Genomic DNA, 26732 nt, shown 5'->3' on the forward strand with positions numbered 1-26732 from the left:
GGAACAAGGTTTTTTTTTTTTATTTTATTTTTTTTTTCCAATGTAAATTTATCTCACTCGTGCGTCACTGGGTCCATGTAATTATCGCAAAAGTTAACCGCAAGCCGTTCATAGCTTTATCTCTGATTGATTTGACGTAAATTTAGCTAAGGTAGCACACACGAGCTACAGGTCGCCCACACGGCGAAGCAAAAAGTAAAAGTAATAAGTAAAAGCAACCAAGCCTTTATTCCGCTAATTTTTCTATTCTGTATGGAGACGGGCAATTTTTCTAGTTCATCCTCTCTTGGTGAAGGCCAGTCTATCGCAAAGTTACCAGCAGTATGTTGCCGGTACTGATCCATTTATACACCTGGATGGGGCTGAGAGACATTGTAAGAATAAAACTTCTCACGGCCTCTAAGGAAAAAAACACCATGGTAGAGAATAGGCCTCGAACGTCTCCGACGTCCAACGTTCTGAACTGCGCCTCCACGATTAACTTCCGTGTAAACAATTTTGCGACAATGCAGGGATGCACAAGAGACTAGTGTCTACATGAGCGACAAACGGATGCGAGTCGTCACAAGGCGTTTGAGACTTTATACAAGCATTCACAGCACAAGCACTTCGAGTATGTGTGGGGTACTATCTCTATATTCCGTTTATTCACTGCTGAGCCGTGCAGGCCGGTTCCAGGCTGGGCGCATGCGGGGGTGAGTCGGGGGCGAAGTAAAAACATTGACTAATTCAGTACGTGCTGCCTCGAAAAGGGAGTCGCCTTCGATTGCCTCAGTCTGGACTTAGCCTACGTGGGGAAGAAGAAACGTGAGGGTAAGATTATTGGATACGAGGGTGACTTTGTTATCTGGGTGTTTTATATTATCTAACTCAGTACCCCGGGCCGACGCACCTTACTGAAAAAGGGCGTGCTGTCAGTCATCTGACATCGACAGAAGAGCTTTACATCGTTACAGGTAGCAACTCTTGTACTAGCATCGAAGCGTCGGTTCAATTTATTTAACAGACAAAGCCTCGTTTTAGAAAACTACCCGAAGTATTCTTACAATTCAAGAGAAAAAAGGGCAGCGGGGAAACCCTGGCTTCAGTCGCTTCAATTTCTTGACTTGTAGAAGTTTAAAACCACAAAGCTTGAGTTAGTAATTAAAACATAATTTAATACCCAAGCACAAAAGCCACGTTTAATAATGATGAAACGGCTCAGCAAAAACAAAAATGCAGTGAGTCGTCTTGCGGTACCGCGGTACAGAATGTTCCGGAACCCAGAGTATAAGCACCCTCTACTCCCCTGTGACTTGTAAACAACAGAGCCGGTCAAGGGAGACGATGCGGAACTTGTATGGATAACAAAACACCACTGTCTACGTGATTTCAGATAATTAACCGCCCAACATCTTTGGAATTTTCACGCCTAGCAATAAACACAAACTTGATCTCTCGTGAAAACACCACGCGCACTTTCTTTTTTTGACAATATTGTTGATGATAAAAGTTAGAAATCCAAACATTTTATCCTGTCTTGGTACAAGTTTGAAAAATTCTCGCAACTTTTCTCCTGGGAAAACTTCGTATAAGTACAATACAACGAAACAGCTCTGCTCAATCATTGGTTTTCATTTCAATGAAATATATCATTTTTAAGTGCCTATATATTTAGCACCTGCAGTGCCAATTGTGGATACTTAATACCAATAAAATTACGAACAAAATTAAAACAAAATTTTGTAAAGATTGATATGAATTATTGATAGCTAAGAATTAACCCCAAACTCAAAACAGCATGTCACTGTGTAACATGAATGAAAACTGAATTGCTTCCAGCGTTTGATTGTGGGATCTAGAAATAGATTAAGAAAAATATATCTTTTTCACCTTTAATTAGTATATTACAGATGCAAATTGCGGCCACAGAAAAGTGTAAATTGTGATAGAATTTATCGGAACAAAGCATATCAAAACAAGGCTTTTTTGTTTATCATGGTTTCAAAGTGTTAGCCATCAGTGCGGGTACTTTATGGAATCATGTCCGTCCGCCGACGCCAGCCGGTGCATTGTTTGTCCTTTCTTAACGGAAATGTCGGAGAGTCATGCACTTCAATTGGACAATTAGCGCCAATATTGACGAAATACTCCGGATACCTGGAATTTAACACCAGAAAAAACAATATGTGCTTTTCAGGATCTCTAAACGAAGAGGGAAAGAAAATTCAAATAACCAGCTGGAAACCAATCGTTTATGGGTTCCACCTTTCGAATCTCCAAGTTCTGAAGAGACTCGATGTTTGAACCATTTTCTCAACAACCTTTTTCAGATCGAAATTCCATTTACTTCTCGTGCAAAGTATTATTCACTTTCATTTTACTTTAGTGTAACTTTTGGAGAAGTAATCTCGACCAAGAAAATATACTTTACAGGTGACTTTTACCGTAAGATTCCGCTCCGCTAAATATGGAATTAGTTCCCCCCCAATATATAAGGCTTTCAAACCACAGACGCTAAATTAAGAAACTGCCCTGCGGCATGATTTGTTTATATTAGGGTTAGCTATTCTAAGCTGCTCGTTTGATAATTGAAGCTGTCCAAGCTGCTTTCTTGATTGTGAAATCCATCGGCCAAGTCTGGAACAGCACTTTTCCTTCAATCTTATAAGTCTCCCCTCCCCCAAGACATACAAACGCACTCCAAAAGTAACCCCCCTCCCCGCTCCCGCAAAAGAGAGTCCTTTGGACGAATGTAACCTCAGGGTCGGGATTGTATAGACACTAGAGGGTGAAATTAGGCAATCTCACAGTCTTTTCTCTTGTCTACGTTCAGCATAGTTAGCTTACTCAGATCGAAAATTGTAATGAGCACACTGCAAGGAATATAAAAGATTGAAGGAGTTATCGTTATTGATGCCTCAGCTCTACTTTCTAATACTAAACAACTTGCGCTTCCGATAACAATACTTTGAAAATCAAATTTCATTATGTAAGCGAGCAAACAAAACGCCGCGAAATCCAACATTTAGAAACGATCTGGTAAAACTGGGTTTAAAAAATAAAAAGTTCCAAAGAGAACAATTGTACGCTCTGTAAATGGGACCAAAACGGAACTGACAAGTTTCAGAAACTAAAGCGGAGGGACCCAGAGAATGGCAGTTCGAAGACAGTTATCTTTGGAGGTTTCGAAAGCATTGTTTCAAGGAAATAGTGGATGGATTACGTAACTTGTTAAAAGCGGTTGTTTCTCCTTTGGCTTTAACGACATTCACGAATTATTTTCTTTCTTTTTTTCTTTCTTTTTTTTTTTTTTTAGCTTTTTTTGCGGATGGCAAAGCGCAACAACAACCATCATGAAACTATTCTTTGAGATCACAGCGTTATCGGACCCTCTAGGCTTGAAATGAGAAATGAAATGACTCAGTTTGAGAAAGTCCTGGACGAACTTTTTGTAAACTTGAAAATTCCCCACCCGTCTCATTGGGTCCAAATTTAGGATCTCCTACTCTCCTATTTTCCCTCTTTTATTCTTTTTCTTCATACGGTAATGGACTAAAGACCGTGTTTGTTATCACTTATCTGAAAGTGACGTCCCGGCAAATTTCTGTTTCTGTGAGTGTGGTCCATTTTAAGCCAAGAGCCCGACATTTTGGTTAAGCTAGACTGAAGCCTGAAATGACAGTAAAAAGCCTCCAATTGAAAGTGGTGTATGGATGCGCAAAGGAAAGAGGAGACGCCTTTAAATTATGCAGGCGAGCTAACAGGAATAAATTATAAAGTAATTAAATCGAGAGTTGCACGTGATGGAATACTGGAAAAATCTTGAAAGTTGAGAACCGTCGAGACTCATTTTTTACCGTTTTCAGTTTCGACACCGCCTACGTGCAGTGATAGCTTACATTCGGTATCCACTCGTACCGTGCGGTACAGTTGAGTTACATGTACAAAGAATAAAGTAAGGCCTAGCCTTCATACGTCGAATATAATTCGGACGAATTTAATTCGAATTGACTTCGTTTGAGCTGTAAGACGACGATAATAGAGATTCGATTTAGATGACGAATTAAATTCATTCGACACTAATAACGTGGGATGGTGGAATTTGGTATCAGTAGTATCAAGCTGCATTTGCTTAGTTTAAGACTTTGTTTATGAGTACATCGATTAACATCATCATAATCAATTGCAAATTGCGCAGAAGAGAATTATAGTAGAGTGGTTTTCAACTCAATGTCGAAAGTAATTTCCCGTTTGCTTTGGTTTTGCTTTACTAGACTCTATGATTGGTCGACAAAATTCGTGCCGTTTACCCAACCAATGGGAAGCCAAACCGAAACCAATCGTGCTTGGTCGCACGCGTTTTCCCGCGCTTGACGCAGGTTACATGTATTTGCTTCGAGTTCTGATTGGCTGATTGTGCTGTTTACATCTGTTTTGATTGGCCAGAGAAAATACTTCGGCTTTGGATTGAAAACCGCTCAATATTGAATATATTTTAAATTGTTTTTCCCCGATGTTGCCTCCCTTTTTCACGTATCCGATAAAAACAGTCACTGAAAACGCAAATCTTTGAAATTACTTTCCAATGCAAAGTGAATATTTTTTTCAAAAACATCCTTTCGAATCCTTTTCGTGTTCGGACACCTGGAAACGGAACTTTTCGTAAACGATGACGTCATTGTTTTTGAAAAGTTCCGTGTTTTGATCGGATACGTGTGAATGGGTGGCAAAACACAAAAAGCTTTTTGTGTTTCCTGACGAAAAATGAATACATATGTGGTTGGGGCCTTAACTACAGTTAACTAGTCTTCTTCTTACATTTAGGAATGAGTTATTCACTTGGCTTAGTTGCTGCTCGCTTCTCGGCTTTACACCGATTTATCGATACACACTCTCTTCGGCAACTTAAAAAAACATCTGTGAGTTTTCTGTGACTAAAGTGAAAAAAAAAATGAAAACAAATCGATATTGGTTCAAAATCTGATCATGTAAACGAGAAAACCAATACTGCCTGACAATCAATGCTCGGCTAATATTTCTATTAACTCCGGGCAACGGACGGACATCGGCTGAAACAGTTCTTGTTTTTCGGAAGGTCTTTGAGTATTTACGACAATTATGTTTTTGAGAACTGTTTACGAAGAAATATTGTCCCGATCCCAGGTTGAACTGCGTGTAATCCGGATTAAATAAATATTGACCATATTCTATCATGCCGGAATAACGCAAAATCGATCATTAGGGGAGGATTTGCGTCAGTCTTACATGAAGGCGTTAATCCTTCTTGTTGTGGAGAGTTTTTAAAATTCCTTGTAAGAGTTATTTTCCGTTTAACTAAGAAGACGCTCAATATAAGGGCATTAAGCCTTAATAACGATTTGTACTCGGCTTCATTGACCTGGGCTTTCTATGTACCGTTTTTTCGCAATCCACTTCTGATTAAAAAGTCATTCATTGAAGAAAACGTGAGAGGAATATAAATATAAAGGAAGTAAGAACTGTTTCATCACGTGTAGGGTGAATATGACTGATTGATCTACTTATTTAGTTATCGACCCTATTATTGTTTCATGCCCGTTTTAACAATTAACCCAACCTATGCCAGTAAAATTTAGAAAACGATAAAGCGTAGAAAGGACATTGTTAACCACATGAAAACATACGTCAAACACACATATGGTACTCAGTGAATATTCTGCTCACCGTCATGATGATTGCAATGACATCGTTTTATAGGCGGCTTGTTTTGCTCAGAAAGAGAAGTTGTATTACCTAGGCAGAATGTTTGTGAGTTATGCGAGGTTGCCACAAATGTTTTTTATTTTGATTTATTTTCCTTGAGAGATGCCAAAATTCACCTGTTCGTAAAGTAAATATTGATGGTATTTATTTGGCCTGAAGGCAACTGACTGCATTAGCGAAAGTGAAAACAGGAAGATTTGCGTCAAAGTTTTGCATCACGTATGCGGAACTCGGCATGTTATCTAATGTTAATTCCTTGTTATTTTAAACTCAGTACAGCACGTTTTTAATTTCTAAACAGGATTTAAACTGCTGTTTTTTACAATCCGTAGTCATTCGAGATTATTGTTCTTTAAAACGTCATGCACTTATTTGGTCTTCATAATGTTTAAAAATTTTTTTTACTTGACAATGAAAACTCCCCAGTCCGTCAAAACTGTTTTTAAGTCAGTTGTCCTGAATACGTTTGTGTGTGATGAGACATTACAGCGGACAGATTGCAGAGTATTCCTTTAATTTCACGTCGAGGAATCGGCTGTCTTTCAATAATTTGTCGGAGATAAGAAATTTGATGATGTAATCTGACCGTTTATAATCAAGGCATAAATCAGACAGACAAGTCATTAATGACAACAGCTGCTTGGAAATGCAATACGAATTTGAATTGTATAAATACAACTGTTATCATATCCGCTTCCTTATACGTCGATCGTAGTCTTCATATACAAGGCAGGCATTTTCGGGGGACGCGCGAGTGCCAGAATTTCGGTTAATCATAGCCGCCATGTTGGATTTGCAAATCCTCTGCTTTAAAATCCAAGATGGCGGCTTTAGCTTTGCTCGCCCCACAAAAAACAAACAAAAAAAAAATAACGCCTGAATTGCATAATCGATAAAATCAATTAACACAACCTTTTGTCTGCCATTCCGGCGAAGTTTTGAAATTCATTCAGTTCAGTTGCGAAAACTATTTGACGTTGAATTTCCTTGCAACCCACGTGCACACCTGAATAGGTCTGAATAATTTGGCAACCAAGCAAGTCAAGGTTAATTGCCTCACGTATTTATTTATTTGATCAAATTTGGAGAGTTTTGAGAGATTAAAACAGGTTCAATCTGTTTCCCTCGACTGTGTCCCATTTCTCTAACTGTTATTTACCTAAAGATCCGTTTAATTCACGCCCGACGCCTACAGCGTCTATTCTCGGAATACTTGGTCACGCGACACGTTGATCGACGGTAATTCTTTGCTTATTTCTTTACAGCGTCAGCATGACAAGAAGATTTTTCGCAAGACGTGAACGAAGAGGCGTGAAAAGCAACGTGATCCGAAAGTTCCTTGTTTGGAAATTCTATTTCAAATTTTCTAATGCGAGCTTCTGTTTCAGCCGTGTTCAAAACAGTACCAAAAAATATGCCATTATAAACAAAGGAAGTTGCGCTGGTTAAATTTAGATTTATGGATAAAAACAGACTGTGGATAAAATCCTAGAGCGTGATCAATTAAAGTCTATCAAGAGGACCATATTTGGTATGAGGTAACGAATGTTCAGCTGGGTTTTTTTGTTCTTGTTTTTACAAAACTTCCTCCTTCAGTGTTGACAAAGGTAATTTGGCCTTCGTAAAGAGATCCGTTCTTCGTCAAAACGAAGGTCATCGAAATGGTTCGCTCTGACGAAGGGCTGAGGCTTGAACCATCAGCACTCAAATCTCTTTACGGTAGCCAAATTACGTTATCAACTCTGTTGATGAAATATTCGTTTCCACTTCACACCGACGCAGCACCAGAGTATTTTTTAGGAAACTAACCCCCTTATCCATTTGGTATGAGGTATTTGAATTGTAACTTTTCGGTGAAACGTTCGCTATTCGTTAGAAGACAAACCACTTCCACGTGCTAGCGATTCGCTCTTGCCACTCCCTAATCAACTTTTCCGGGTAATATTAAATTGCAGCCCATGCCTTTTAATTTCTAATGAGAGTTTTAAAAAAACTAGTAAAGTAATTTTAAACAAGACTGACCCATTATTTGGGGGTGTCCTTTTATTCCAATCAGTGTCCTTTAGCTTTTTTCATGATACTTGCAATAGCTAAAAATAGCCCGTTTTGGGACTTTGCCTACTTTGCTACTGCGCATATGTTCTGCGCATCTCGGGGCCTGGGGCTCTTCCTCAGTACCCCCTTTTTCTCTAATTTTTCCTCAGTCCCAGCCTCCTCCTCGATTACGTCTGCTACGCAGGCTAAGTCCCGGTTGGTATGGGCGGTATGGGATGAGATGGACGTCGTTCGTCGTTGCAGTCTTTATGCATATAAATTTCACTGTAGACGCCTACCATCTGTCTTTCAGATACTTTCTTCATGTACACAAGCCAATAAAAGACAGAACTATAATACAAGAAGTGCTTCGAATATGTTCTATTCTTTACCTAAAGTAAGAACAAATTATGGATTATTCAATATAAGATTTAAAGCCGCTCCAAAGTATGGAACTCAATTAGTAAAAATTCAAAAACCCTCTCTATTTCAAACTTTAAGGAATCAGTAAAAAGCGATCTTGTCAAAGATTATTAGTTTCTTGTATTCTTTTTAGCAGTTGTGTTGTTTCCCAAATTACCTGTAAATTAATTAACCAAGTGTGAGCGACTAGGGGTGGAAAATTCGGGGTTACCGCCTACTTTCTTGTTGGATTGCAATCAGTAACCCTAACTGAAATCGGCCAATCGCGTATAGCCATAAAATGTGCGAAAAATACCTCTATATTAGACATATTAGAAAAGAGTAGCCCGGGAGCAGGCCGAAGAAAGGGGGAGAATCAGGCGTGCGCTTAATTTCCAGATGTGTTCGATTCCCGTGATTCGCATGCAGCATGAATCTAGTATCAAGATGAAAAATGAGTTTAGAAGACTGTCTTGCTGTGATTAAGCCGATTCTGTTGTAGAAAGTTAAACTTGAGCGCTAAAAGACGCGCCGTAAATTATTGCCACACTTGTTTTGTCAACGCATGGGATCATAGGTCATGTTTCAAATGCCAGTGTCATGTCTAATTCTAAAGAAAAGCCTTCTATACCATTCTCAGCCCTTGCTTTTTTGCGATGAGCCCTGGAATAGGATATTATATTCCTTCAGTCTAGTAAGTCTCAAAAATTATGTGCGTAATTTCTGGAACCACCTTCTTGCATATCCAGTCAAATATACAGTCAAACCTCCTGTAACCAACCTCCCAAAATGTCAAGCCTAGGTGGTCGGTCGCTTACGGGAGGTCAGACTACAAGGGGTCTAAATGTTGAACTCATTTGCATAAGGTGACTTGTAAGATTTAGTAGCAACAAAAACGTTTTTTAAACTTTAAAAAATTATATTGCCAAAGAATTTCCAGAATTTCAGTATCCAAGTTGTTGGTTTGCCTGTGGTAAATTACCTATTACGGCGAATGGGACAAGTCTATTTCGGGACACCCGGTACCTCCGATTGTGATATTCATGTCCCTTGAAGGGTCCTTGAACTACCCAAGAATGTACATGTGAAAATGTTACAAATGCAAATTGTGCAACTCCCGACTGGGGATTGATATGAGGACGTGTGGAGACGTCAAGTGGTCGCTTACCGGGAGGTTAAAAACAAAAGAAAATTGCAAACTGTCATCTCTAAAAGTGGTCGCTGTCGCCTACGAGAGGTTCCAACTGTAGTGATTTGACTGGGGAAATTTTGGTATTTTGGAACAGTGGTCGCTTGCGAGAGGTAGTCACATGGGGAGGTTTAGACTGTTTACCCGAAGGGAGGAGAGAGTGTTTTTTTAGGGCTCAGTTCCACTCCTGTCTGGTCCACAGATTGAATCTTCTGTCAGCTAACCGGGTGGACTGCGGTCGTTGTCATAAATGATGTTTGATTGGTCCGCAATGATCACGTGCCGATAGAATTTGGCGGGGAATACGCACGCCATTTTGTTCTGATTGTCACTTTAAGTTCAACCACGAGGGGAAAAAAAACGTTTTTGTTTTACTACCATGTCTGGATCTCCGAAAGAAAATGGTACGTGTACAGAAGTTAACTTGCGAATTCTTTATGGAAATTAATGATTAATCTGCTGTCTCGTTGTTGTTTAAGAACCTTTCGATGATGCGGTCGAAGAAAGGATTATCAATGAAGAGTACAAAATCTGGAAAAAGAACACACCATTTTTGTACGATTTAGTGATGACACATGCCCTAGAATGGCCAAGTCTTACTGTTCAATGGTTGCCGGATGTTACCAAGTAAGTACACGTTTTGTAGTACCTAAAAAATATTTGCCTTAGACCAGTGGCGATCGACTGACAATTGCAAAGAGGTTTATTTTCGTTCTTACATCTTTTTAGATTCTCGCTTTTCTTTGCGATTTGCAATCTTATTACTGCTTGGAGAGCTTGTTGCATACGCGTGTTTCATGCTTAATATCTTGGTGGTTTTTGCTTGAATCTTATCAAGTGAAAACATGTTTAGTCTGGTCGAAAAGGTTATGATAATTTTAAAATATATGTACATTACACGACAAACTATACCGGAAATTGAATTGAGCCCTTGTTTCGCGCAGGTCCTTGCGAGTAATTTCTTTTTTAGTTTATTGCCCCCAATGTGTTTTATAAAATGCCAAAAACTGTAAAGCTTAACTTTCAAAATCAATAAAAATTGAAAATTCTTTTGTGGAATGGAACATTGGGTACATGATTTATCCAGTAGTGAGAAAAGAATCATTCTAGGTTCTGTTGTACGAGGATTACAATTTTAGAACAATAACAGGACCCCCAAACAGTTTGAGGGATTTAAAATAGTAACAAAAAAAAATACAGTTCTTTAATGTATTGACATGCACCTATGCCAGTCTGTAGAACTTGAGGAGATCTCGTGCGTCAAAGCAGGGTTCATTTTAATAGAGAGCAACACAACAGAGGTATTCTTGGTTGATGTAGTTAATCCCTCAATAATATTAATAATTACTTATTTACTAACTTTAACTTTATAGATAAAATTGCTCTTTTGATTTACTTTTCTTTTGTTTTAACTTGCAGGCCAGAGGGGAAGGATTACTCTGTACATAGAATCATTCTTGGAACCCACACGTATGTTATCTTGTATTAATGTACTTAATTATCCTCTCCTCGTGAGGGGCTATACATATTTAACCCCATATAGAGGGTCGTACAGGGGGGGTCTCTTGCACGGTTCACGAACAGAAAAAATAGCAAATCACGGATCACGGAAATGAAAATTTCATTTTCAAGCTCTTCACGGGTCACGCAAAACCTTCAGGTTACGGATTACGAAGAATAATTTATTACATTCGCGTTTCACGGGAAATAAAATCAGCTAATCACGCATCACGAAAATACCCCTGTACGACCCTCCATATACATAATTTTGACTTAAATGTTTTGTCTTCTGCATTATCCCTTTCCCGACCAAGAGTGCCATATGGCACAAGACGCAATTATGAGCTCAGTATTTGGTCAATTTGTTTGAAATTTGCACAACCAAAAGATCTTTGAAAGATCTATAAATTGAAGGCATAAAATCATGCCCCCCTCCTATATGAGACTTGATTTACCACCCCTCAAACTTTTGGATTTTTTTTTCCTTTGTACGTCAAGGGTCCAATTGATATCTTACAACAAGCAATGTACTGAGAGCTGTACATTAAGCTACATTGTATAGTTTAGGGGGATACCCAGTATGTACAACGAATAAGAAAATTTTCAAAGTTTTTCTTCTTTCGTTTTGGACTTTTCTTACTCTAATATGTGACCTCCTCCATCTCTGTTTGTGTGATTTATAGCACACTCCAGAAAATACCTTTTAAATGGTATATCACATGTAGTCTCCCAGTTCATAGTTAGCAATTTAGAAAAATTCACCATTTCCCTCGGACGGGAAAGGGTTAAAACAGCAAACATTGTTTTTTATTAAGCTTAGACTTCTCTTCATTTTCCACACTAAAATGACATTTGATGCCTTTTGTTGTCATAGCGACTTTAAAAAGGTTTACTAGTTAATAAAGAAAATTAGCTCTTTTATTGATTGGGGCAAACTTTGTAACATGGCTATACATCAAATATTTTTCACTTGCCTAATTTAAATCTTGTTTTCCACGCTACCATGCTCCCACCAGTAGTGTAGCTTTATTGCTCACTAACACATACCAATCCACAATTCTTTGATTTGCTCTGGCAAAGGACTGATACTCAAAACATCAGCACTCGACTCCCCTTGTGGGGACCATATTACCTTATGAGGGAGTTTTAGCAATGCAACGGCAATGGCAACAGCGACAAGAACATAAAAAAACAATAGCTTCAAGTTTTGTAACCAAAACAACAACTCTGCACGTGTGTTACGTTTTTTGGGACATTTATTTGCCGTCACTGTACGACTAGGGCGTGAAATGTTCTGATGGCAGGTTTAATGGAGGACGTTAACACATGACATTACAGCAAATTCTAAACTTGGGTGCAGTCTCCAAGAATTCATCTCCAGAAAATCTCACCTACATTTGACATTTAAAGCAAGTTGGAATAGTTGCAACGACGTTTAAATAAAACGCGAATTCATTTTATAAGTGGGGTTCTCACTGCCATCGCCGTTGTTGTTGCTAACTTTCCCCATAAACTCTACTGATAAAACCAGACATTCATTTATAGATCCGATGAACAAAATCACTTAGTGATAGCAAGTGTCCAAGTTCCTAATGACGACGCCCAGCTGGATACAAGCCACTATGATAGTGAAAAAGGAGGTACAAATATTGCATGCTTGTTCTACTTAGATTGCCTAACTCCCTGCTGTAATTCACAGGTGTATAGCCATAGGGGTGTAACGATTAATTGAATTCTCGATTTATCGTGATTATGACCGTTCGGTTCGATTCACGATTATTTGATTCCACGTTTCGATTTTGGTTCGATTTTTTGTATACTTTTCCAAAAGTGCCCTCAGTGAGTCATTGCGTTCACAGAACGCCATCCTAATCTTGGTTACGGCTTTGAATCGAGATTTTTTTGTCGTCGATCGATCGATGGATGGATCTTGGGATGCACATCTGGCATCCTCCGCAGATTTTTTTGCAGGGGTGGATGACATCACAACGTAATGTTGCCTGGCAACAAGGAAAAACAAGTATGAATGACGTCAGACAAAGGAAGGTTGCTAGGCAATAACAGGTTGGAAGACAGACGCAGTTTATCCGAGCAAAATTTGCATACATCGGGAATATTTTACCTGATCACATTTCAACTGCAATGTTCATCAATATTCACTGGATGGAAATATCTCTGCAGAATCTTTTCCCTTTCTTCCAGAAATCTTTTTTGAGAAAGATTGCATTGAAGAACTAACACGTCTTGTGGCCGCGGTAAAATAATTTTCCGTGGGAAATAAATTCATCGAACAGGACAGCGCTGCACGCCTGTTGTACATTTCGTCGTGTCAGAAATAGATTTCAACCGCAGACTAGCCTGTGGAACTACGAAAAGACCATCGTCATCAAAATCATTGCTATGTTCAGAAACCTTTTACAAAACGAGTAAAGAGGGCTTTTCACCAGCGGATAATTCGCTAGCCAGCGGATAAAATCTATTGGTTGGAGAACATTTTATCCACTGGATACAGTTGTCCGCTCTCTGTATAACCTTGGCCCTGAGATGTCTTTCCAAACTGTATGCAAATTAGCTCGCTTCAGTTTGACATTTTTACGGCTTTATTAAGTCGCGTAAGTTTCGCGGCATTTTGGTAAAATACCTTTTGAGTAGAAGACCAAAATAGTACGCTGGCCTGTAAGTTTCGTTTTTCTCAAAGATTGAAAGCGTTTTACCGAAAATGATGCGCATTATTTTAAAGTTCGACGGTGTCACGCAACAGACGGACCGAAAATACTTTCTATTATTTTTAAGTTCAACGTCGTAGCCGCTGAAATTTTAAACTCAGCGTCGTTTATTGCAAATAGTTCACCTTGGTAGTTACACAATACGTACAGATATAAAAGGACAAAAGAGCTACGTTACCTAAAAAAAAGTCACGCAGCAGGCCGTACAATCACACAACTTAAGGCTGTCGAACGCACTCTATAATCTTTGATTACTACTAGTTATATTGTAAACTTAGCATACAGATCTCAATAAGATGTGCGTTTTTCATTGACAATCGATCAAAGACGCTAACTTGCAGTTCTTGCGCCATGTTGCTTGGTAAAAATGTTGCCCCTCTGCCACCCCTTGAGAATTTCCAAGTATTGTGCCGGTTCAACATCGAGCATGAGAGTGCACTTAAAAAGTCAACACAGCATTGATGAAAAGGCGGAAGTGTTGCAGTCAAAGACGGCGGGTACCAAAAACAGTACTGCACCTGGACAGTCAAAAATTCAGGATGTTCTGAAAAATAAGTTGCCGCAGTCGGGCAACAGAGCAACAGCAATAACGAAGTCTATTGGAGTTTTCATTGCAAAGGACATGAGGCCCTATTCAGTTGTGGAAAATAAAGGGTTTCAACACATGATCAACGTTCTGGAGCCTAGGTATGACTTACCAAGCAGAGTTCATTTTTCTGAGAAGGTGATACCTAAACTTTACGAAGAAGTCAAAGCAGAAGTCGAATCAGACCTTAAAAGTGCCGAGTTTGTGGCTTTAACAAGTGATGGATGGACATCTAGATCAACCGAAAGCTACATAACAGTTACCGCACATTTCATCCAAGAATGGAACATTAAAAACTATGTTTTGCAAACAAGAAGAATGGATGAGAAAAATATGAGAGTGCACTAGATCTAGATTCTAGAAAGAACTTGAAGAAGAACACTGACAAATTGCATGTTTTTTTTTTCTTTATTGCATCCTTGAAATAGATTAATAATGTTCCTGTTACTATTGTAGCCTCACATTGAGAGTTTAGGGTTGTATGTTGTTTACATTGTGTATCATCTTGCAAGAATTAAAAATCATTAATATTTTGCATAATCGAATCGAAATAATCAAAACCGAAAGGCAATAATCGAATCGAATCGAAAGGAACATGAATCGTTACACCGCTATATAGCCAGAAAGACCTAAACAGCCTCATTGATAAGCCTGGTTGGGTTTTTTGACCAAGTGTTTTTCTAGTTGCTTTGAGCCTCATTATAAAAGCAAGGCTTCATGCGTAGATTTTGTTATGAAAATTAGATTTCATTCATATGCAAAAAGAACTAATTTTTACATGAAAAGCTTTGCACTAAGCCTCGCTTTCATAATGATTTTCAAAGTAACTTAGAAATGGCCAATTTCACTGAATGATCAATTATTTTGTTCATGAGAGTAAAGGTAATTATCACCAAACATAAAGATATTATTATTTTAAATAATTATCTAACAAATTCTTATTTATTTATTTATACATCCATCCATCTGGTTTAGCATAGCTAGTTTTGAAAAGAGTCCTGGTTGTTTGTTCCAAACAAATATATGGAGGACAGTGATAAAATTTTGGACATGTAAAGGTTAATAATTAATCCTTTTTGTTGACAGAGTTTGGTGGATTTGGTTCTGTGAGTGGAAAAATTGAAATAGATATAAAGATTAACCATGAGGGTGAAGTTAACAGGTAATGAATCAAATGTAGGTTTTCACATTTTAATTGTAAATTAAAGATACATGCAGGTATTTAGTGGTAAAGTTGTGTTAGCCTATACTGTTCAGTGTAGGTGTCTGAACTACCAAGTTACAAAATTTGTTTCATGAACTGTTATATGTTGCTTGATGACTTGAACCTTTTCGTGCCTTTGTGGTACATAAGTTTGAGACCAGAGTCTTTCATTTCTCTCCGTCAGTTGCATTTTTTTTACTGTATGAATTGCACATCTTCCCTGTCTTCTTTCACATGGCTGGCCTTGATTCCTTCTTTCACTGTCCAGTGTCCCACATCAGTACTCTTCTCTTAATTAATGCTTTTCCAGACTCTTGTAGCCAGCAATTGGGGTCCCAGTTATTAGAGGCACATACAGAAAACAAGTCTAATAAACTGAGTTAGCAGTCTTTAATGAGGATTATTGAACTTGGTTTTTTTTTGTTTTGGCTTTTCATTGATTTTCTTTCCGTGTGCTCATGTTCAACAAATGACCCAGATTGTAAACTACAAGCTAGTGGGAACGTTTTATTCAATTGTCCCCTGGTCTTTCCAGATATTATGCCCAACCCATCTCCTTCTCTGTTGTTTGTTGGTGATATATGTTACAGAATTGCCTTATTTTGGTTGCTATGGTGGACTTCAAAAGAGCCATATTGTACCATTTGCTGTTAACAGTCAACAAAAATTAATACATTTTAATTTGAAATTTTGAAGGTTTTTGAAATGCTGAGGCATTAATATTTCAAGACAAATAGCTCCTGTAACTATGTTTTGTCTACCCTGTTGTATCTTTCAAGTTTGTACATTGTATGTATATCACCTTCTGATTTATTTTAGGGCTCGATATATGCCACAAAATCCATGTATTATTGCAACAAAGACACCAACGGCTGATGTTCTTGTGTTTGACTACACAAAGCACCCGTCAAAACCTGGTGAGCTTCATGGTCTATACTTTATGTACATTAATTTTTGTCAGTGATGTTTCAATTACCACTCATATCCTTACTTGGTTTTTACAATGGAATTTTTCTAATGACTGATTCCGAAAACTCTAACTGGTTCCTATCTCTACTTTCCTTACGTTTTGTCTTCTTTGTGTGTTAGATCCTAGTGGTGAGTGCCGTCCTGATATCAGACTCAAGGGTCATACCAAGGAGGGTTATGGCTTGTCCTGGAATCCAAATCTTAATGGCAATCTGTTGAGTGCGTCAGATGATTACGTAAGTTGGGAAGTAAATCTTTGGCTCAAGGAGTGTTTTTTCCCTGTTTCATTGGCAGTTCATACAGTACAAAAACTGTATTGTGCAATACAACTCATTGCGTGATCCAGATTTGTTTGTTTGAATGCTCGCCTGCATAAATATTTTAAAACAGTGCAGAGCTGTCATTGAATATTGAATTTGTCTGAATACCCTTTATGTGACCTTGATGTTGTGAGTTATTGTGACTCATTATTTTTACTCACAAAGTAACATTGTTTTAGGTGTGAAGTTCAACATGATGTGCAGCTCAAAACTGTGTGTTCTGTCTATATAAGAAAAAGTAATAAAATCTTGTGAATGATGTATTATTCGGTGAATGACACAGGCATGCTCGGAAAAAGATTCCTAACCTACGACCTTCCTTTATTACTAGTTTGGATGCTCTACCACTGAGCTACGGGAGACTCGTTGGAGCTAAGGCCATTAAACTAGAAGTCTTATTGAACAAATTTATGGTGTTTGTTTGTTCGTTGTTGTTGTTTTTATTTTTTCGTACCATATGTTAAACCTTTGATTATCTGATAGGGAGTATAAGATCTACCTTGCAGTTCACAGGTATTGATTCTTTTTTTAACCAACAGACTGTCTGTCTCTGGGATATCAGCAATATTGCAAAGGTATAGGACATCATCATTGTTACATGTATTAAATTTTACATTATGCTTTGTTTAATGTACATGCAGTCTTTACCAGTGTTGTGTGTTGTGTACTTTTTTGTTTCACTAGGAAGCTAAAACAATGGAGGCACTGCGTATATTCACCGGTCACACAGCCGTTGTTGAGGTACGCTTTTTTTGTTTGGTCACAGAAGTTTATGTCAGTTATTTGTAAGAGGGGAGATGATTAGATGATTTGCAGTTTATACAATACGTGGCTTACATAAAATGCATACTGATTGTATAAAGCCTTAAATTCCTTGTTTTCGCTCTTCCCTCTGACGAAGGGCTAATGCTTGAAACATCACCACTCAAATCTCTTTGCGGCGGTCAATTTACCTTTATTTCTCTCTGCTGATCAACCAAACATTCATTTCTACTCCCCACCGACGCAGCACCACAGTTTCTTTAGAAACTAGCCCCCTCCCCCCTCCCGCCTTATCTACATGTTATCTTTTGTCCTACGTAGACGTTCTTTTGGAGGAGTGCGTGATGTAATGAGCCAATGAATGTCTGCATGTTATGCAAACCGTGTTGGTTTTACTTGAAAAGTTTTGATTGTATCACCATCAAGATTGGGCACATAAATTGTGTGTGCCATACAGTGTATCTGGGCATTTAGATTTAATCTTGTTTTTCATGTGTGCTCCCAGAAAAATGTTAAGTGATATTTTTGTTGTGTTGTAGGATGTATCTTGGCATCTTTTACACGAGAGTTTGTTTGGATCAGTGGCTGATGACCACAAGCTTATGATGTGAGTTTTCTTTTTTTTTTTTTTTTTTTGTTTGTTTTAACACTTTAACTGCTAATATTAAAGAACAAATTCTTCTATCTTGTCCCCATACTTTTCTTATAAAAGTATTTAATATCAAGACAATTCACCTTTGGTGATCAAATTCTTAAAATTCTCATGACCTCAGGGGTTGAATAAGCATGGATATTACAAGGAGAAATTTGATGCTGATCACTGTTAGGGCTTAAAAGGTTAACCTTCTACGTCCTCTCTTGCTTTCTCTTTTTTTATTGACCTCACTCTGATGTACATGTATGTACCCACTGATAACTTTGCCAAATGTTGATCCATGTTTTGTCTTGTCTAAGGCTGAATTTCTGAGGATTTCTCCATGCGAGACAAGCATAACATTACATGAGAGGAGTTGCTGTTGCTATAGTGAAATTCTTAACAATTTACCCTTGGGACAAAACAATGTAAACAGATTAGTGTTAGCACACAAAAGCTGCAATGCACGCAAAAACTGGGAAAGTTTTTATTTTTGTGTATCAAAGAGATTTAGAATTATGTGTGGCAAATGGCAGAAATGACCACATGACCATGTTTATGCTTCATTTGTAAGTCGCTGTTATTCGTTTCTCAGTAAGATTGAGTAGTTTTGTATTGGCATGAAAGGCCAAAATAGTACATCTATTTACAAGTTATTTCAAGAAAACGTAAATGCGAATTTCACATTTGCCATTTGCTGTTACAAACAAAAATCTAAATCTCTCTATTTTCTTACAAATGTGTTGTAGAACTACATACAACGCTTTTACAAGAAAACCTAAAAATGTCTTGCTAAGCAAGAAAAATAGTTATTTTAAAGCACTGCTTCTCGTCCAGGGAAGCACCTTGTTGCATAAAGCCAGGGAATGAATTCCACACACTGATCACTAAACCACCACCCCTTTAGAGTGCCCCTAACCCTTCAATTTGTTTTCTTTTGGTAGATTTCCATATCTTTCAAGAACTCATTTTCGAAAAAATTTTTGAGAAATATTTAATTCTTTTTTTTTTTAACGAGCGCTAGAAGTGAAGGCAGTCTTGTCGATATTTTCACCTATCGTCCGCATTAGTCCCCCACTCGGCCAAATGTGTCCAAATAGGGAGCGTGAGGTAAGAAAAGGACATCGTGCAAAAATATCTGAAGATTCGCGGTAATGCTTCAATTGTAAACAGAGAAAATGGTTGAAAAATGTGTGGTTTTTGGATGCAGCAACTCTCGAAATGTAGAGAAAGGAATCAGCATGCATAAGATTCCTTATGAATCCTTCTGGTGTCCGTTTCTTACGTCACAGCTAAGAAAGTGTCAAATATCGGACGCTTTAGCCCACAAGACAAAAATTTGTCCAGCGGGGCTTAAAGCGCGCAAAAATTCAAAAATTTCAGTAACTTTTAGCGCTCATAAAAAAAAGGATTCAATATTTCTAAAAAAAAATTTCGAGAGTGAGTTCTTCACAGATATGGAAATCTACCAAAAGGAAACAAATTGAAGGGTTAGGGGCACTTTAAGATCTGTTAATTTTTGTTTCTATCCTTCTCCAGCTGGGACACACGTTCAACAAACAGCTCCAAGGCGACACACACAGTGGACGCTCATACTGCTGAAGTGAGTATCTGCTATAGTGGACCCTCAATTTAAGGAACCTCTATATAACAAAGTTGTCAGTTTAACAAACGGTATTCCCCAGCCCGGCCTTTTAAAATGTATGGAACAGAACCTCAACCTAACGAACCCTCGATATAACGAACCAATTTCCCTAGTCCCTCAGCACTTCGTTAAATCGAGGTTCCACTGTACTCTGACAGTATAAATAATAATTGATTTATAGCTTGGTAAGATTTTACTAACATGCATTCAGTGGCTGCCATGTTCTGGCTTAGAATTGCTTTAGGTGACTCCATACAGTTATTTGGGGCATGGCAAATGGGTACTAAAATGGCGCTAGCTGATATGTTTATTTTCATTATGCTGGGGTGCAAAACGAGCCCAGTTTTAGCCTGAAATGTAAGGCTATTTTAACAAGTTTTCCAATGTTAATTTTTCTGAAAATTGGCTCAATGTTAGGATTTAGCTGGTATTTGTACTCCAAAAAATCTTAGGGAAAATTATACGTGGACAACTGCAATAAATGGCAAAAACGAAAATTGCAGAAATTGGCCAAATGTATGTACAGAATTTGTTTTGACTTATGAGGGGATGGTTTGGAGTTTCTCTCTTCTTTACACAAAAAAATAGTGAAATGTTACTTCAGGCAAACCCATTTTGAAACTAGCTAGGAGTGAAGGAATCAGCAGATGTATCATCCGTTGGTTGCCATGGAAACGAGGATTACCAGTTGTAATGGTGTTTTTAGCAAAGCATACGGACTTTAAGGCTCTCAAAACTATGTTTGAACCGAGATTATTTTACAGGGCTGAAAGAACCAGAACATCAAGAAAAATATATATCAATACCAGCAAAAACTGAAGAAATAGTATAGAGCCACCTTAAATAAAGTTCTGTTCGCAACTGCAAGGGTCTTGATTTAAACATATTTTTTTCGTCTATTAAATGCGTGTAAAGGTTTGTTTATGAAATCTTTGACTCAAAAGTTTTGGTTTTTTGTATGTTTTTTAGGTAAACTGTTTATCATTCAACCCTTACAGTGAGTTTATACTTGCAACTGGATCTGCAGACAAGGTACAGTAAATACTCAGAAGCTATACTTCATGTAATCCATGTGAGAGTTTGTATAAAATATTTATACATGGCATAAAACACCTGTAAGGCATACAAAGATGCCTTTGACCCTATGCAAAAATGGCTGACATTGTAATATTCTTTTGTTTGCATTCAAATTAGCCTTACTAACCTCGTTCTTGAGTTCAATAAACAAAAGAATGGTTTACCTTGAACTAGGCTAGTATGGCTAATTTGACTAATTTGACAGACAAAAGAATATTAAAATGTCAGCCATTCTTGCATAAGGCTTGTATTGCACTCATTTTACATCAGTCCACTTGGTGGTGGTGCTGTCCCAGTGGCTGGTACTGTTAATAAAGGATTCGTGTCATTGGTTCTCATCCAAATAATCTGCCCTTGCCTGAGTGTTCATGATTGCATTATTTATTTCATCAATGATTTGTTTATTTCATCCTTTGTCCATTAGACCGTCGCTCTGTGGGATCTACGTAATCTCAAACTTAAACTACATTCTTTTGAATCACATAAAGATGAAATATTCCAGGTATGTGAAAACCATGTGACATGTATGATGTTATATAATTATCAAACACGAGACGCAGTGTTTCATTACATATCAAACACCGAGAAAAGAGTTGAAAATATGACGCATAGCAGAGTATTTTTGACGAATTTCAAGGTTTTTGATATTGTGTTCTCAAACTCATTAATAATTCATCAAGAGAAAACAAAGAAAATCACTACCGTGACCGTGGTTTGGATATGTGATCCTAATAACCATAAAATTTTGCCAACTTTAGCCTTGAATTTCTCCAAGAATTATTGATCATTTGAGAAGCCATTTCAAACACTCGAAAGTGTGTTTCATCAGATATCCAAACACGTCGAAGTTGTTTAAAAAAACTCAGCTGCGCCTTGTTTTTTCAACCAACTTCTCAGTGTTTGGGTGTCTGATGAAACACTCTTCCTCATGTTTGATATATTGCATGAAGCACTGGGGAAAGTGTTTGATATAACTTCTCAAACAAACTGATTTTGAATGGGAAATTAAGGATGATGAGGAATTTTTCATCAAATATCCAAACATGCCACGGTGCATGATTTGTGTATGACTTCAGCCATAACGTGACATTTGATGAATGTGTTTTTCCAGAAAATATCCATACCCCTCCCCTGGACATTTGTGTCTGTCTGGAGTATGCATCCCTTTGAAATTCAAATTAAGCTTCATATTTCATTTTAATAACTTTGGTTTTTAGGAGCCAGCCCTCCACCCCACCCATCTACTCCCTGTCATAACTCAGGGGAGGGGGTGCAGACTTTTTCTGGAAACTCTTATATTTGGTGTGGGTGCCAGTGTTCGACACTAACGCTTGCCCGATTGCCCGGGGCAAGTAAAATGATTCAATGGGCAAGTAAAACTATGGTAAAAGTTGCCCGATCGGGCAAGCAGATGTTTTGCTCCTGTCCACAGTGTGTCCAGCAGGAAATAAAGCGAATTGGAAACTCTTTGCTGTCAATTTATTGATTGTGTTAATATGGGTACCTACCTTGGGATATTTTCATACCCGTTAGCTGTAGATCGAAAAAAGATACATATTAGTTTGAACTTTAACCCGCAAAGAATGTTGGTAAATTTACCGTACCAGGCTCCAAGCGGCCAAATTTACGCTTTGTATTTTCCCAGGATAAACGGCGAGTGAAGCGAGCCGGCGATTTTTTGGGCAACCAAAAATACGCTAGGCAACCAAAAATAGAGACCTGGTTGCCCAAAGGGCAATTTAGCAGGAAAGTTAGTGTCGAATACTGGGTGCCAGCAGCCATTGGTTGATTGTTTGATAATATCCCCCCCCCCCCCCCCCTTTGAGTTCCTTGTTAAAAAAAAAAAGATCCCTATACTTTTTACATAACACGTAATTGGGGCTATTTATGATGGTCTATGATAAAACAACTTGGGATCTTTGTATTGCAATTTTTTTAAAAATTCTTGTTTGAACTTTTTGTGATGCATGAACAGGCCTTATCAGTTTTATATGATTTATTCTTGTTAAAGAGTTTAGGGGACTTTCTGTAAATTTTATATACAACTCATGTCTTGATGAACAATGTTAACGAGCCATTAACTGTTGTTGATTTTGTTTTCAAACAAAGGTCCAGTGGTCTCCACACAATGAAACAATCCTTGCCTCCAGTGGCACAGACAGAAGACTTCATGTATGGGACTTAAGGTATTTTATCCCTTATTTATTTATTCACCACGACAAACATTCATAGAAAGTTGCAGTGAATAATAGACTAAGATCTTACATAACTTTACAGAGAATAATGATAGTACTAGTAAAAGAAGAAGTAATAAGGGGCGAGGAGACCTCAAAAAACCCCCGGGCTTATACTGAGAGGTCTCCTCGGAGATATGTTAGGACTGTAAGACAAGTAAAGAGATTGTATTTCCTTTGTATATCCTTTGTATTTCCTTCGTAAGCTCCAATAGCAACCAGCATCTAATTCCTCTGTACAATATCAATACTGAATTACTGCACCTTTCAATAACAAGTGGACTCTGAAGTTCAAGACTCAACCAACCGATACGCTTTTCACTGCCGTCAATCACTACAGTGGACCTCTTAGAAAACAATATTAACATTTGGTTCAACAGGGTCAAAAGGTCATATTCATCACTGTGATTGGCAGATTTCGATCCACTTTGTCGGTTTCTGTGTTTTTGCGGTCGGCCAGTTGCCGCTGTAATTATGATTGATGGCTGTAAAATGCACAAATCGTTTAAAATACGTCTGGCTCAAGTTCAGAGTCTCTATGTTATTGAAAGGCGCAGCAATCCTACAGGTGTAGTATAGGAAGTGATCAACATGGCTAAAATGCCTTGATGTACTGACAAAGTCTCCTAACTTGTACCATAAGAAATATATGGAGGACAGTGAGGAGAATATACATGTTCAAACTGGGGCTTAATGGATCCACCTCTCCATCCTAGGAGTAATATATTTTTGCGACCAACTGACAAGGTTTCAGGCGAAACTAGTTTTGCAGTCACTTTTAGTCCATCATCAACATGTTGAAAATGAATGCAGATCAGGTGTTTCTTGATCAAGACTTTGTAAATTGATGGCACATGAAAGCTGGAAAAAAATAAGTGACCTCTTGGGGGAAATAACCTGGGCCGGGTTGTTTGAAAGCCGATTAACGCTAATCCACGCTTAAAAGTTAACCGGAGATTTTAAAGGCTCATTTTAAGCTAACGGTAAAGAAAAGTCTGAGCAAAACTGAGGGACAAAAATCTTTTGGACCAATCCTTACGGATGAGTAAATATACCCGACTCAAACTTCCCGTTAACCCAGGATTAGCTTAATCGGGCTTTGAACAACTGGGCCCTAGCTTTTAAATTGGTAAGATCTCAGTAGTTCCTTTGTGATAATGGGTAAAATTTAAATTGCATGTAATTTCTTGATTGTTTGAGAACCACTTATGTTTTACTATGCTAAACCCTCAGGAAAAGTGGTACACCCCTGAACATCATGTTACGCACATTTAGCTTTTTTACTACAGTATGTGGTTTTGAAAATGTTAAATTAATTCCCTCATATTAACCAGCCTTTATTTTGGTTGCACATAGTAAAATTGGTGAGGAACAGTCCTCAGAGGACGCAGAAGATGGTCCCCCAGAATTGCTGGTATGTAGTGCCAGATCCTTTCTTAATTTAAGCACAACTGGAGATTTTATCAATACTATACAGATCAGAGTCAGAATCAAAAGAACCTTCTGACCTAGTGTGAATCAGTATAATGGAAGTAGAAACAGAAGCCTCTCTTTCGTTCAAAATGGCAGAGGGCCGCCGTGTTTTTCGTTCTAAACTTCTTGTAAGGGGATTGGGAGTGAGCTATGTGATTGGCTGATTCTTCTGTTTACGCTTCCGATTCCGATCTAGACGTATCCGCTTCTAGACGTATATTTCGTGGTCTCACTCTCTATGAACGAGCCAAAGTTCAAATGTAACGAATCCTTGTCCTGGCTTCCAAAGTTTGTTTCATTACGGTACTTTAATATCAATGTTTTTGTTGTCATTCATGTCATTTTTGTCTTATGGTATTCTTGTTTTATTAGTTCATTCATGGCGGTCACACGGCAAAAATTTCCGACTTTTCTTGGAATCCAAATGAAGCCTGGGTACTCTGCAGTGTGTCGGAAGACAACATCATGCAAGTTTGGCAAATGGTAAGCAACATGTCTTGTTTAACGTAACAGTATAACATAACATAACACAGCACAGCACAATGGTGCAACATGTCTTGTTTAACATAAAGTATAACATCACGTAACGTAACGTAACGTAACACTACATTACATTTCATTAACATAACGTAACATGACATAACATCACGTAACATAACATAACATAACATAACATAACATAACAACATAACGTAACATAATATAACATAACATAACAACATAACGTAACATAACATAACATAACATAACATAACATAACATACATACAAATTATCCTTGTAGATGTGGAAGCAAATAATAAGAACCAAAAACAGTTTTCACGGCTATAGAGCTCCCCGTTTTCACTGTCTACACTAATACTATAGGGCTCCGTTTTCAGATGTGTCCACGCTGGAGAACATTTTCGAATGTATGTGTTTTCGATAAAAAGGTTTGCGTTTTAGTGTGAACGAAAGGCCAAAACTGCGTCGAGATATGTGCATTAATGGGGACGGGGCCTTTGTCAAACTCGTTAATTATTCATGAAGAGAAAAACAAAGGAATTCACTACCTTGAAGGAGGTTTGGAAATGTGAACTGAGTTATCATAAAATTTAATGATGAACTTTTGCTTTGAATTTGTCCAAGAATTATTAATGGTTTGAATTAAATACATGTTTGTTACCGTGGTTGCAAGGGTTGCAAGGTAAGTATGGGAACATTTGGTGATAGAGGAAGTCTCGGTTGCAATAGTTGAAAACTATGGGTATCAAACAACCGAAAGAGTGTTTCCTCCGATTTCGCAACCCCTCGAAGTTGGTTAAAAAAAAAAAAAACTCGGCTGCTCCTCGTTTTTTCGATCCATTGTTCTTCCTCTCTTCCTTGTGTTTGATATATTACAGGAAAGAGTTAAAACTGGCCATATAGAGAACGATAAAAGATACAGCAAAACCTTGACTTGTAAATTGAATATAATGGCACCTTGTTTCAACTTTACTCTTTCTTTTTAGGCTGAGAACATCTACAATGATGAGGAACTTGACACTCCTGCATCAGAGTTGGAGTCAGGAACATCGTAAAACGCACAGTTTAAAGCTTATCGAGAAATGCCTGTGGAGGGTCCAAGATTCTCATTTGGTTTCTTGTATGTCGCTAGTTCGCTTGTTCGCTTTCTTCCTCGAGGTAAAAGCACGAGTCCATCGTGACGAAGTTACGCTGACCAGAAAGTCGTGAAGCTAAGATGTGTTCTGTTAGTTGTATCTGTATGTTAATTGTAGCTGAAAGTTTAACTGTGTTAACAGCTCCCCTGTTCATGTGTTGTAAGAACATCGTGTCACGCTTATTTTGCTTGTTGCTCAAGCACTGAATATGTACCATAGTCGCTTTTCTAGTACAAAACATCAACTGTAATAAACAGTCAAGACAACATTCGTCGATGAAAATGTTTTTGTGTCTTTCCATTCCTGTTGCTCCAAGAGGTTTTTCTCCAGGTACTGTGGTTTTCCTCTCTCCCCATGGCTCAACATTTCCAAATTCCAACTTCCTCCCATGCGGGAGGTCGTGGGTTCAATCCCCGGCCGGGCCAACACTCAGGGTCTTTAAATAACTGAGGAGAAAGTGCTGCCTTTGCTCTGACTTCTGTAAATGGTTAGACTTTCTAGTGTTCTCGGATAAGGACGATAAACCGTAGGCCCCGTTTCACAACCCTTGTTTGTAAGTAACACTCTGGGACGTTAAAGAACCCACTCACTGTTCGCAAAGAGTAGGGGACGTA

At 38.1% G+C, this 26732-nt stretch overlaps 1 protein-coding gene across 1 annotated transcript; it reads left to right on the plus strand.

The window, feature by feature from the left end:
* The first annotated feature begins 9622 nt into the window (after positions 1-9622).
* Positions 9623-26386, plus strand: LOC146453645 (histone-binding protein RBBP7). Its single transcript, XM_085096410.1, has 17 exons — positions 9623-9753; positions 9829-9976; positions 10769-10819; positions 12395-12489; positions 15248-15323; positions 16185-16282; positions 16455-16570; positions 17194-17229; positions 17339-17395; positions 17956-18023; positions 19590-19653; positions 20665-20727; positions 21197-21274; positions 22882-22958; positions 24363-24420; positions 24852-24962; positions 25969-26386. Exons 1-17 carry the CDS (start codon positions 9729-9731, stop codon positions 26035-26037), a joined length of 1290 nt encoding a protein of 429 aa, XP_084952536.1. The 5' UTR covers positions 9623-9728; the 3' UTR covers positions 26038-26386.
* Positions 26387-26732: the final 346 nt, after the last annotated feature.

This window comes from Pavona decussata, unplaced genomic scaffold (assembly GCF_977016875.1).
Source record: "Pavona decussata unplaced genomic scaffold, jaPavDecu1.1 SCAFFOLD_327, whole genome shotgun sequence".
In the NCBI taxonomy this organism is placed as follows: domain Eukaryota; kingdom Metazoa; phylum Cnidaria; class Anthozoa; order Scleractinia; family Agariciidae; genus Pavona; species Pavona decussata.